This window comes from Phyllostomus hastatus, unplaced genomic scaffold (genome assembly GCF_019186645.2).
Source record: "Phyllostomus hastatus isolate PE091 unplaced genomic scaffold, TTU_PhHast_1.1 phas_scaffold_345, whole genome shotgun sequence".
Taxonomy (NCBI): domain Eukaryota; kingdom Metazoa; phylum Chordata; class Mammalia; order Chiroptera; family Phyllostomidae; genus Phyllostomus; species Phyllostomus hastatus.
The window spans coordinates 11917618-11931351 of record NW_025334024.1 but is presented as its reverse complement, the minus strand read 5'-3'; the positions used below and the strand labels follow the sequence as shown (position 1 = coordinate 11931351).

The 13734-nt window shown below is 42.2% G+C and overlaps 1 protein-coding gene across 5 annotated transcripts in view; it reads left to right on the top strand.

Annotated features, from left to right (window-relative positions):
- The window catches only part of ZFP1 (ZFP1 zinc finger protein), a 32725-nt gene that overhangs the window by 389 nt on the left and 18602 nt on the right, over positions 1-13734 (top strand). For 2 of the 5 annotated variants that reach the window (XM_045819180.1, XM_045819179.1), the window contains exons 2-3: positions 4901-5064; positions 6562-6618. In XM_045819180.1, the coding sequence (XP_045675136.1) occupies positions 6604-6618 (15 nt within the window). In that variant the 5' untranslated portion in view covers positions 4901-5064; positions 6562-6603. Of the gene's footprint in view, positions 1-4900; positions 5065-6561; positions 6619-13734 lie in introns of those variants that run through there. The other 3 variants (XM_045819181.1, XM_045819178.1, XM_045819177.1) reach the window with 2 other exon arrangements.

Below are 13734 nucleotides of genomic sequence, written 5' to 3'. Positions count from 1 at the left end.
GAAGTGCCTCCGACCTACGGCGAGGGTCCCGCAGGACTGGAGGGAGTCCGGAAGTCCGTCCGTCAGCGCGCGTGGCTAGGCCGGGCGAGTGCTGGGCGAGGCCAGGGGCGGGGCCGGACACACCTTGCTGCACGCCGCGCCTCGAGCGGCTTCCCCGGGCCTCGCTGGGTGGAGGGAGAATTGAAAGGCCCAGCAAGTTTTTCGATGCACACGACATCCCGAATGAATAAGTTCCGACCTCTGCAAGAGCCTTTTCTGTTAAGGGTTCACCTAATCCTCACATCTACCTTGGGGGCTTCGCTAGTATAGCAGTTTCAAGAGAAGGAAAAACCAGCGGTCACAAAGGTGAAGTGATTTGTCCAGGTCACGCAGGCAGCTGGTACTTTATGTTTTATGAATGGCAAGCCTTTTTCCATTTGCCTTTTGATGGTTCTTACTGATAGTTTTTTGCCATGCAGGCGTTTTGAATTTCTCCAGTTGAATTTACTGCTCTTCTCTTTTGGGGCACCCAGAGCCTTCACCACTTTGAGATTATATCCGTTGACCAAAATTCATTTCGTTTTTTCCTTAAGATGGCTCTCTAGTAGTGCTTAGCTGTCTTGAACTTTATTTGAAACAATTTTGTTAGATTGTATTGGGACAGCTGTCAAAAAACATCAAAGTTGGTGAATTTTTGTGCAGCCATTTTAATCCTGAAGATGGAAGAAGATATGCAGCATTTTCAGTGTATTGTGCTATATTATTTCAAGAAAGGGAAAAACTCAACTGAAATGCAGAAAATTTGAGCAGTGCATGGAGAAGGTACTATGACTAATTCAACGTGTCAAAAGTGGCTTGCGAAGTTTCTTGGTACTATTGACATTTTGGGCAAATAATTCTTTGCTTTGGGGCTGTCCAATGCATTGGAAGATGTTTAGCAGCACCCCTGGCCTCAGCCCACTAGAAGCAGGAGATAGCTGACATACTCAGAATATCCAGATCTGTGAAGTTATTGGTGAAAATGAAAACTGTGTCTTTTATTTTATCGACAAAACTAAATGGACTTTTTGGTCAATCCAATACAAGTTTTCTGATGATTCCCAGTGGTACTTCAGAATTTTTTTTTTTAATTTGATGATATTCTTACTGTGATCCTGTTAATGGATACATTTGCTGCTACTCTTGTCGTGATCCCATTAATGGTTACCTTAAATTAGGGGGAATGTACACCCTTATGATGTTGGGTCTTATAGGCCTTCCCATTTGTTCATGTCCTCTTTTGTTTTGCTCCCCACCAGCAGTATTTTATCATCTTCATAAAAGAAATGCGTTTTCCCTAACTTTATTCTTACATAGTATTTTACTGCTATTCAAGATGGAATTTTTCCATTATTTTATATTTTTTCTTTTGTATTTGATATCTCCCACTTTTTAATTTGGTATATTTGCGATTTGTCTTTTCCCTCTTAATTAGTGTACCTAATAGTTATCTATGTTTATTGTTACAAAATAACATTTTTAAATGTCTGTAGTGTCTGTAGTAATGTCTCCTTGATCATTCTTGATATTTGTTATTTGTGTTCTCATTTTTTTACCTTGGCCAGTTTGGCTAGAGGTTTGTTGATATTAATCTTTTCAAATAACCAGCTTTTGGTTTCACTGAATTTCTCTATATTGATTTTTTTGTTTTCAGTGTCATTAAGTTTTGCTCTTACCTTGATTATTTCCTTCCTTATGCTCACTTTGGGTTTAATTTATTTCCATTACTTATTTAGAATTCTGTTGTTTAATTTCCACATACTTGGGGATTTTCCAGATCTCTTTCTGTTATTGATTTCTACTTTAATTCTGTTTTTGCAAAGAATGTGCTCTCAAATTTAAGTTCTTTAAAACTTACTGTCGTTTGTTTTATGGTCAAGAATAGGATTTATTTTGGTGAATGTTTCCTGTGTACTTTAATGACTGTCGTGCTGGTGGTGGGGTGTTCTAGAAATGCTGAATGGGTCAGGGCAGTTGATACTGCGCTTCAGTTCTTCTGTATCCTTAGTGGGTTTCCATCTGTTGTGTCACTGAGAAAAGAGTCTGGAAGTCTCCAACTATAATTATGGGTTTATCTCTTTTTGTATCATTGCTTCTTGTATTTTGAAGTTCTTTTGTTAGGTACCTGTGTATTTAGGATTGTTATATGTTCTTGGTGATTTGACACATTTACTTTTATGAACTATCACTCTTTATACCTGGTAACATTTCTTATGAAATTTACCCTTCTGTTATTAATATAATATAATATAATATATAACTCCAGCTTTATTAGTGTTTGCAAGGTATATCTTTTTTCATCCCTTTACTTTTGACCTAGCTGTGTTTTTATATTAAAACATACTGCTTATATACAACATGTAGTTTGTCATTGCTTTTTTTAATCCAATTTGACAAGTTCTGTCATTAAATTGATTTGTTTATACCAGTTGTTGATTAAAATATACCATCTTGCTAGTTTTTTTCTACATGTCCCATCTGGTCTTTGTCCCTATTTTCCTCTTCTCCTGACTACTTTTGGATTTTGTAAGTACTTTTAATGATTCCAACTTTTTACTCACTGTTGGCTTATCATTTATACCTCTTTTAAAAAAATTTCTGTGGTTGCCTTAGAGTTTATAGTAAACATCTTGAGTTAATCACAGTAGACCCTTAAATAATATTATGCTGTGTAATGTAAGATGCTTAAAACAGTATACTTCCAATTTCATTACCTCACTCTTTGTGCTATTATTTACCTTTATTTTTAACCATGCCGGAGGTCTTCATTCCTTTGTATAGATTCAGATTTCTGTCTGGTATCACATTCCTTCTATCTGAAGAACTTATTTAAATATTTGTTTTTTTAAATTACACTTTATTGATTATGCTATTAGAGTTGTCTTAATTTAACATCTATTGCCCCTCCACCCAGCACCCTTACTCACTCAGGCAGTCCCCACACCTTTGTTCATGTCCATGGGTCATGCATCTAAGTTCTTGTTCTTTGGCTCCCCGTGGCTATCTGTAACCACCTGTTTGTGCTTCTTAATCCCCTCACCTCTGTACCCATTCCTCCACACCTGCTCCCATCTGGCAACCATCAAAACACTGTCTGTATCCGTGTGAGTCTGCCTTTGTTCTTCTGTTTGCTTAGTTTGTTTTTTAGATTCAATTGTTGATATATATATTTGTTGCCATTTTATTGTTCATAATCATAAATTTTGATCTTTTTCTTAAATGAGTCCCTTTAACATTTTATATAATAATGGTTTGGTGATGATGAACTCCTTTAGTTTTTTCTTGTCTGGGAGGCTCTTTATCTGCCCTTCAATTCTAAATGATAGCTCTGCTGGATAGAGTAATCTTGGCTGTAGGTCTTTGCTTTTCATGACTTTGAATATTTCATGCCAATCCCTTCTAGCCTGCAAAATTTCTTTTGAGAAATCAGCTGACAGTCTTATGGGAACTCCACTATAGGTAACTAGTTTCTTTTTTCTCCCTGTTTTTAAGAGTCTCTCTTTCTTTAACCTTTGGGATTTTAATTATGATGTGTCTTAGACTAGGTGTCTTTGTACCCAGCTTGTTGGAGACTGTGCTTCCTAGACTTGCATGTCTATTTCCTTTACCAAATTAAGGAAGTGTTCTTCCATTATTTTTTCAAATAGATTTCCAATTTCTTGCTCTTTCTCGTCTCCTTCTGGTCCCCCTATGATGTGAATGCTGGAGTGTTTGAAGTTGTCCCAGAGACCTCTTATACTATCCTTGGTTTTTTTTTGGATTCTTTTTTCTTCTTGCTATTCTAATTGGTTGTTTTTTGCTTCCTTATGTTCCCAATCATTTATTTGATTCTAGGCTTCATCCACTCTACAATTTACAGTTTCCCTGCAAATTGTTTAAAGAACAATTTACAGTTTCCCTGCAAATTGTTCTTTATTTTAATTAGTGTATCCTTCGTTTCTGACTGGATCTGTTTTATACTGTTGAGGTTCTACTAAGTTCCTTGAGCACCGTTATAACCACTGGTTTGAACTCTGCAGCTGATAGATTGCTTATCTCCATTTTGTTTATAGTTCTTTTTCTGTTTTAATCTGTTCTTTTGTTTGGGCCATGTTTCTTTGTCTCCTCATTTTGGCAGCCTCCCTGTGTTTGTTTCTATGTATTAGGTAGAGCTGCTATGACTCCCTGTCTTGATAACATGGCCTAATGTAGTAGGAGTCCTGTAGGGTCCAGTGGCACAGCATCCCCTATCACCCAAGCTGGGTACTCAAGGTGTACCTTCCATGTGAGCTGAGTATACCTCCTCTTGTTGTTGAGCCTTAATTGCTGTTGGCAGGTCACTGGGAGGAATTTCTCCAGGCCAGTCAGCTATAAGGACTGGCTGTCAGACCACTGGTCACCAGCCTCCGGCCTCTGAAGGATCAGCTGTGCAGGAGCAGGGTGGTGGTGCTCAGACATGGTCTGTAGCTGTCCACTGGGTGCACAGGCTCTGTTCTTTCCCAGGTGGTACAGGTCAAGGTCAGCCCCCACATGCGTTCTGCCAGGGGCCACCCTGCATGAACTATAAAGCAATCTCAGATGGCTGCTACTTGTGCTAGGCTTGGAGATTCCCAGGTGAGGCCAAGCTATGAATCTAGGCTGATTGCTGCTAGTGCCAGGCCTGGAGCCAAATAGTAAGAGTTATAGGGGCGGGGGGCTCGTTTAGGTCAGCTGTTGCTTGTTTGAGAGCATTTAGGAAGTTGTGAAACATGAGCCAAGACCATGTGGAAAAGTCATGGTTAACATTTTGGGTGGGCCTGTAAGTTGGGTGGGATGGAGTCTCAGAGGATCTCCAGGGTGGGCCCAGGTTGATGGACATGTCTCAGATTTGGCACCCACCTGCTGGTTCTGTGGCTCTTTGTAGGGAGGGCTCAGAAAAAGGACAATGGCCTCTGCCTGCCCGTCTGTCTGGGAGAAAGCTGTTTTCCAGCTCCCGCCTTGATACCAGCATCTCCATTCCTCCCTGTACGCCTCTGGTGCTTTTCAAGCTGCTACCCCAGTGCTGGAGCTCAGAGGGAGTGAGTCTGAGTAAGTTCGTGTGTGGGTTCCTTTTTTTTTTAATAAATACTTATTTATTTTTAGAGAGGGAAGGGCGGGAGATAGAGAGAGAAACATCAATGTGCGGTTGCTGGGGGTCGTGGCCTGCAACCCAGGCATGTACCCTAGCTGGGAATCGAACCTGCGACACTTTGGTTTGCAGCCTGCCCTCAATCCACTGAGCTACGCCAGCCAGGGTGTGTGGGTTCTTTAAGAGGAACTGCTTGGGCCTCCAGAAGTTTCTTCCACCGACTTAATCCCCACTGGTTTCTGTTTTTGTTTGAAAGATTTTTATTTTTTTATTTTGAGAGATATATTGGCTGGGTATGGAATTCTGGGTTGATAGGCTTTTCTTTCCCTTTTTTTTTGCTTTTTCTAAAGCACTTTAAAGATGTCAGTACATTGTCTTCTGACTTGTACATGCATATTTTCTGATGAGAAGTTGGCTGTGATTATTTATTCCTCTGTGTATAATGTCTGTTTTTCCTCTAGCTGTTTTCAAGACTTTCCCTTTGACTGGTCTTCAGCAATTTGAATAGGATGTGTCCATATGTATCTTTGTTTTGTTTTGCTTTTTTGGGGTTTAGCTTGTTTGGATAAATTGTCTGAACTTATTGGATTTGTGCTTTGATATTCATTGTCTTTGGAAAATTCTTGGCCATTGTGTCTTTATATATTTCTGTCCCATTTTTTCTTCTTTTTAAAAGAAATTGATCTTGGAGGGAGAGAGAAATACTAATTTGTTGTTCTGCTTATTTATCTATTAATTGGTTGCTTCTTGAATGTGCCCTGACCCAGGATTGAACCCACAACCTTGGCGTATCTGGACAACACTCCAACCAACTGGGCTACTTGGCCAGGCCCTCCTTTTGGGACTCCAAGGGCGTATTTGTTAGGTCGTTTGATATGTGCCACAGCTCTTGGATGCTCTGTCCTTTTGTTTGTGTGTGTGTTTGTTTTCCTGTCACTTTGAATTTCTATTTCAGTGTGGGCAATTTTCTTTTGACCTATCTTTAGATTTCCTTAAAAATTCCACAGCTTTGTTGAGTTTAACAATGAGCCTGTTGAAGGTATTCTTTCAACCTGGTTATTGTGCTTTTCTTTCTTAACATTTCCATCTGATTTTTTCTTGCAGGTTCCATCTCTTTTGAAATTCCCTATTTACTCAGGTTGTCCATCCATCCCATTAAAGCTTTTAATATATGAATTATAGTTGTTTTAAATTCTCTCTCTGATATTTTCATTAGTTGAGGCTTCTGTTGATTGCTTCTTCTCTTGGTAGTGGGTGGTCTTACTCATGCCTTTTCAGGTGTCTCATCATATTTGATTGAAGGTGAGGGCTGCCAGTATGGCAGCATTTCTGCTCCTTTTGAAGAGGCAAAGGACTGTCCCGGGAGGCGCTTTTTCCCCAGGTGACATGCAGGAATTTGTAATTCTTAGGCAGGTCAGATCTTTAATAACAATGCCTTCCTTTCTGTGTTATTCCAGGTCTGCTTTCATCCCCATTCCTTTACCCAGCAGCTGCAGAAAATGAACAAATCCCAGGTGAGTTGTTTATTCCCAGTTTTGTTTTTTCAGGACATTTGAGGAAGTATATAAGGATCCAGAATATGAAACAAAAGTATAAATGAGTGAAGCTCAAGGAAACAGTAAATATTACTGATCAATACCAGCAGCTGAAATGCAAACCAGCCTAATTAAGTGCCTTACATTGGTTGTGAACCATTATCTCGGTTGTCTAGCATTAGGTCTGAATATATTTTATGGACCTTCATTTAGTTGGTGTTTCGGACAGCATCTGCAGAAACAACCCACTTTTAAAAACATCATCAGTTTGTCTGTGGTTATTTCATACAGCATTCTTCAGTGCAAATGCGGCATTTTCATTGTGTGTATTTTATTTTTCTAATCAGATTAACGTGATGCAGAGAACTCAGTAAACTTTTGGGTGTGTATTTAAATTCTCCTCTAACTTCCACAAGTATCATTGTTATTACTTTCTTGAGTAGCTTTCCAGAGTTTACTTGTACATATTTACAAAGTACAAATATAGGTTATTATAAGGTAGGATATTAATCATACTGTTCTGTTTATATGTGTTTTGTTTCTAATTAATAGACTTCATTTTTTTAAGATTTTATTTACTTTTAGAGACAGGGGAAGAGAGGGAGAGAAACATCAGTGTGTGAGAGATATATCCAGCAGTTATCTTTCACCCGCTCCCAACTGGGGACCTGCCCCGCAACCCAGGCATGTGCCCTGACTAAGAATCTAACTGGTGACCTTTCAGTTCACAGGCTGGTGCTCAATCTACTGAGCCACACCAGCCAGGAGTTTCTCCTTTTATTACCATCTTACATTAATGTGGTATACCTGTTATAATTTATGAGTCAGTATTGATATTTTACCTAAAGTCCATAGATTTCATTAGGATTCACTCTTGGTATTGTATACTCTGTGGGTTTTGACAAATACATAATGACATGTATCCGGCATTTTAATGTCATACAGAATAGTTTCACTGCCCTAAAAATCCTCTGTGCTCTATCTATTAATTCATCCCCCCCTGCCCCTGAGTCCCTGGCAACCACTGCTCTTTTTTTGGACAGCAATTATTATCTCAATTTTACAAATGGAAACTGAAGCCCAGAGTGGATAAATGCTCACCCAAGATTGCAGAGTAATTAGGAAGTGTGCAGTCTAGCACTTTGAGGTTACAAGGGCCTTTTTCAAACCCAGTTCTTTTGATTTCTTCCAACATCCATTTGGGGTAAGGACTGCCTTGTAAAGGTGAGGAAACCGAGCTCTGAGATAAGCTACTTGCCCAGGACCAGGCCTGCAGCACGGGGGTGGGTAGTCCTGGGCCCTCGGCTGCCAGGCTTACCCATGACCACATGGACCCAAGACCTTGTAGCAAACTTCTTTTTCAGCTCCTTGGCAATGGAGTGATTGGGCTTCCTCTCAGATTGTCCCGGGGGGACCTGCATACTGTCCCATTTCCACCCAAACAGACTGGCCCGTGCTGGGGGCTCACACACTTGCACAGAGCCAGCAGTCGCACGCTTTCCCACTGCCCTTTTTACCATCTCCCTTGTTGTGCTTGCCTAGAATGTCATATAGTTCAAATCATATAGTACGTAGTCCTTTCAGATTGGTTTCTTTCACTTAGAAATGCCTTTAAGATTCCTCCATGTCTTTTCATGGCTCCAGAGCTCATTTCTTTTTAGCACTGAATCATACACATCCATAATCATATGGATGTACCATGATTTATTTATCCGTAGCCTACTGAAGGGCATCTTGGTTGATTTAAATTTTGGTAATTGTGAATAAAGCTTTCTATAAACACTATGCAAGGGTTGGTTTTCCATCTGTTTATCTTCTTGGATGAGGTGTCTGTTAAGGTTTTTGGCCCATTTTTTTTTAAAGATTTTATTTGTTTTCAGAGAGGGGAAGGGAGGGAGAGAGAGAGGGAGAGAAACATCGATGTGTGAGAGAAACGTTGATTGGTTGCCTCTCCATGCCCCAAACCGGGGACCTGGCCTGCAACCCAAGCATGTGCCCTGACCAGGAATTGAACCCATGACTTTCAGCTTTTCGAGACAATGCCCAACCCACTAAACCTGCCAGTCAGGGTTTTGGCCCATTTTTAAATCTTATTGTTGAATTTTATGTATTTGGGATTCTAGTTCTTTATCAAGTATATGTTTTGCAAAGATTTTTTTCCCATCTATGGTTTGTCTTTTCATATTTTTGTTTATGTATGTTTTTATCACTCAATAACATCTTTAAAGTTTTTCCATACCAGAACATAATTCCTAATTTTTTATTATATAATGTAACACATATACAGTATTATAATACTCTTTGCATGTATTATAACAATATGTATAACAAGTAGGTATACATAAAAGAATAATAATAAAATGAGCACCTATGTACTTACCCAGGTTAAGAAATCGAACATTATCTGTTCTTTCTTTTTGGGGGTTGTCTTTTTTTAAATTTTATTTTTCAGTTACAGTTGACATATATTAATTTCAGGTGTACAACATAGTGATTAGACATTTATTTTTTAATATTTTTTTCAATTTTTAAAAAAAGATTTTATTTATTTATTTTTAGAGAGGGAAGGGAGAGAGAGAGAGAGAGAGAGAGAGAGAAACATCAATGTGCGGTTGCAATGTGCTGGGGGCCATGGCCTGTAACCCAGGCATGTGCGCTGACTGGGAATCGAACCTGTGATGCTTTGGTTCACAGCCCACGCTCAATCCACTGAGCTATGCCAGCCAGGGCTTGATTAGACATTTATGTACCTCATAAAGTGATCATCCCATCAGTCTAGTACCCGTCTTACACCACACATAGTTATTGCAATATTATTGACTACATTCTCTATGCTTTACATCACCGTGACTGTTTCTTTTTTTAAGATTTTATTTATTTACTTTGGAGAGAGGGGAAGGGAGGGAGAAAGAGAGGGAGAGAAACAGCAATGTGTGAGAGGTACATGGATCATTTGCCTCTTGCATGCCCTCAACTGGGGATCAGGCCCACCACCCAGGCATGTGCCCTGACTGCGAAGCGAACCAGCAACCTTTCGGTTCCCACTCAGTCCACTGAGCCACACCAGCCAGGGCAACGTGACTATTTTTATAACTGGGAATTTGTACTTGTTAATCCCTTTCACCTTTTTCACACTTCCCCCCAAGCCCCCTCTCATCTGGCGACCGTCAGTTTGTTCTCTGTATTTATGAGGTGGTTTCTCTTTTGTTTGTTCATTTATTTTGGTTTTTAGATTCCACATACAAGCAAACTCATGATACCTGCCTTTCTCTGTGTGACTTATTTCACTTGCCTTTTCTGGGACTCTTCAGCACTTCCCGGATTCATGTCTCCCCTTTGCTGGTTTTGGGACGTTTTCAGTCATTATTTCTTCAGATGGGTTTTCAACCCCTTGCTTTCTCTCTCTGGTCTTCTGGAACCCCTATAATGTGAATGTTAGTTTGCTTGATGTTGTCCCAGGCTTCTCTCAAACTATCCTCACTTTTTTTTTTAAAGATTTTATTTATTTATTTTTAGAGAGGGAAGGGAGGAGAAAGAGAGAGAGAGAGAAACATCAATGTGCGGTTGCTGGGGGCCATGGCCCGCAACCCAGGCATGTGCCCTGACTGGGAATCAAACCTGCGATGCTTTGGTTCACAGCTGGCGCTCAGTCCACTGAGCCACACCAGCCAGGGCACCGTCCTCACTTTTTAAAGCTTTTTTTTCTTTTTGCTGTTCCAATTGGGTGTTTTCTAGTACTGTGTCCTCTGGATTCGGTCCTCTGTTTTATCTAATTTGCTGTCCTTGATTCCCTCTAATGTATTCATTTCAGTTATTCTTCACTTCTGACTTTTTTTTTAAAGATTTTACTTAATTTTAGAGAGAGGGAAGGGGGGGAGAGAGGGGGAGGAACATCAGTGTGCACCTCCAATGGGATCACCTCCCCTGGGACCTGGTCCACAACCCCAAGCATGTGCCCTGACTGGGAATCAAACTGGTGACCTTTTAGTTCGAGGGACAGTGCCCAACCCACTGAGCCATACCTATGGGTACCTGACTGGTACTTTATTATGTTTCTATTTCCTTTTTTATGTTTTCTATCTCTTTTGAAGTTCTTACCCAGTTCATCTATTCTTCCCCTAAGTTCATTGAGTGTCCTTATTTTTTTTTTAAGGTTTTATTTTGAGAGAGAGGGAAAGGGAGGGAGAGAAACATCAATGTGTGGTTGCCTCTGGAGTGCCCCCTTCCAGGGACTCAACCTGCAACCCAGGCATGTGCCCTGACTGGGAACTGAACCAGCGACCCTTTGGTTCTCAGGCTAGCACTCAGTCCACTGAGCCACACCAGCCAGGGCACATTGAGCATCCTTATATCCAGTGTTGTGAACTCTGTATCTGGCAGAGTGCTTGTCTCCATTTTGTTTAGTTCTTATCTCTAGAGTTTTGTTCTGTTCTTTCATTTGGGCTGTGTTTCTTTATTTCCTTATTTTTGCTGACTCCCTGTGTGTGTTTCTGTGTAGTAGGTAGGTCTGCTACATCTCCTGCTCTTGACAGAGTGACCTTATGTAGAAGTTGTCCTGGGGGGCCCAGTGGTGCAGTTTTTCTGGTCACCTGAGCAAGGTGTTCCATGTTGTTGTTCCCCATGTGAGTTGTGTGTGCCCTCTTGTTGTAGTTGAGGCTGTATTGCTGTTGGCATGTCAGTGGGTGGGGTTGACCTTCAGGCTGACCAGCTGTGAGGCCTGGCGGTGACTACAGTGGACAAGCTGTTATCTGGGGGCTGACCCCATGGCGAAGGAATCACTTCAATGTGGCTCTGGTGCCAGTCAAGTTCACCCTTCGGGTGTCTCCTTTGTGTGGCTGGTTGAGTGGTGCTCTGGTGTGGTCTGCGGCCAGCCACTGGGCATAGTGGTTCTGGAGCCTCTCAGGAGGTGCTCTGGAGCAGAACAAGTTCAGCCACCACTTTTGCCGAGCTTGGGACCTCTTGGTAGGAGCTACAAAGTGGTCTGTAGTTGGTTGCCACTTGTTCTTGGCTTGGAGGCACTTGGGAGAGGCTACGGTGTGAACTGAGGCCAGCACCAGGATGTGGGCTGGGCTTGCGGTCACTGAATCGAAGCTGTGTTCCAGGCCAAGACTGGCTGCCACTTATGCCAGGCTTGGGGCCACCTGATGGGAGTTACAGTGCAAGCCGAGACTGGCCACCACTTGTGCTGGACTTGGGGCCACTTACTAGAGCTACAAGGCATAGTAAGGCTGGTTGCTGCTCATTTGGGGTTTGTGGACTTTTGAGAGATTTGGGGAAAGTTCACAGCATGAACCAAGGCAAGTTGTTTATATTGTAGAGGAGCCACTTGGAAGAGGCTTGGGCCTGGTGAGCCTGTTGAGTGGGGCGGGGTCTTAGTGAATCACCAGGGCAGGGTGAACACGGTAGCCAGGGTGATGGAGAGCACAGCTTTGGCGTCTGCCTGCTCTGGGCCGGCTGGGTGGGAAGAGAGTTCAGCAAAGGAGCAGTGGCACCTGCCAGCATTTTCATCCCAAAGGGAGCTGCCCCAACCCCCACCCTCTAGCCCTCATCCTGAAGTTAGTCAACTTGCTCCTCCTCCTGTGTCCCTGGATCTCTGTGTGCTGCTGCTCCTGCGCTGGAGCTTGTGGTGAGGTCCCGAGCAGGGTTGAGTCTCTGCACAGGCCCTTAGCACCTGCAGGGCCTCAGTCCCTCGCACCCTTTAGCTTTCTCAGGTGCAACCCCTGCTATTTTTCACAGCCAGAGGTTATGGGAACTCTCTTTCCAGCATTGATGCCCCGGGGTGGGGAGCCATTGTGCTGTTGGGAACCCCTGCTCCTTGAGGGGATCTCAGCAGCAGAAGTAACTCTCCTGATTCTTATTTACCACATTGTGGGTTTGGGATCTTTCTGTTCCAAGTCTCTGCCCCCTACCAGTCTCCACATTAACGTTGCTGTTTTTTTTTTTCTTAAGAATTTTATTTATTTATTTTTAGAGAGAAGGGCAGGGAAAGAGACAGAAGAAAAACACCAGTGTGTGGTTGCCTCTCACACAGCCCTCACTGGGGACTTGGCCTGCAACCCATGCATGTGCCCTGACTGGGAACTGAACCAGTGACCCTTTGCTTCGCAGGCCCATGCTCAATCCACTGAGTTACACCACCCAGAGCCACATTGCTGTTTCTTTATATCCTTAGTTACAGGAATTTTAATGTGGCTGGAGGAGGAGGTGAGCACAGCAGGTACCTCCTCGGCCATCTTGACCAGTAGTCTTATTGCCCATTATTTCCTTTAATGACACATTCTTTGATTGAACCCTCCTACTAGGTGGCTAGTATCTTTATATTTATGTTAATCATTCCTTTGCATTTCTGAAAGATTTTACCACTTATGTATGTATCTCTAGTCCATATAAAATTCAGTTTTGAAAAACTATAGCTGGAATTTACATTGCCTTGTTTTGCATAATTTTCTGTCTGATTGGTGGAGGGTTTTGTTGTTGTAGTTCTAGACATGAAAGATTTAAAACATGTCCTTTCATGCACCTATGTTCCCTTAGTCAAGATTCAAGGCTTTTGTTATTGTTGTTTTAAGTTACATTAGCCAGTGTTAGCTAGAGAGCGGTGAAGCCACTCGTGGACTTCTGGTGGTGGTGTGAACTGGTAGTCTTACTGCGCACCCAGCAGTGTAGCAGACTTACCAAGCAAGCGCAAATGTAGTTGTGTCTAGAAGTGTTGCTGGTATTGGACAAAGGCTTCTAGGAGAAGGTGAGCTGAATAAAGTCTCTGGGTTTACAAAAATCCCATTTGGAAAAGTCACGGGCAAGGTCACGAGGAACATAGGAGGGCATCAGGTCGGGCCGTCTGGCAGGGTCCAAGTGTGGGTTAGGTCCGGCAGGAATACAGTTCGAGTGAGTGGGCGGCTCTTTATTTTCTGCTTCTCAGGTCACCAGTCAGCTGCCAGCTCACTTCTGTGGGATGAAATGGATATCCTCACTTGATCTAAGGCAGCCTCGTGTGCAGGGGAGAGGTAGATGCCATCATCACTTGGTCAAGATAAGCCAGACCAAGTGCAGGTGGGAGTTTGGACCAGGCTTACCCAGGCGTCCCGCAAAGGTGGC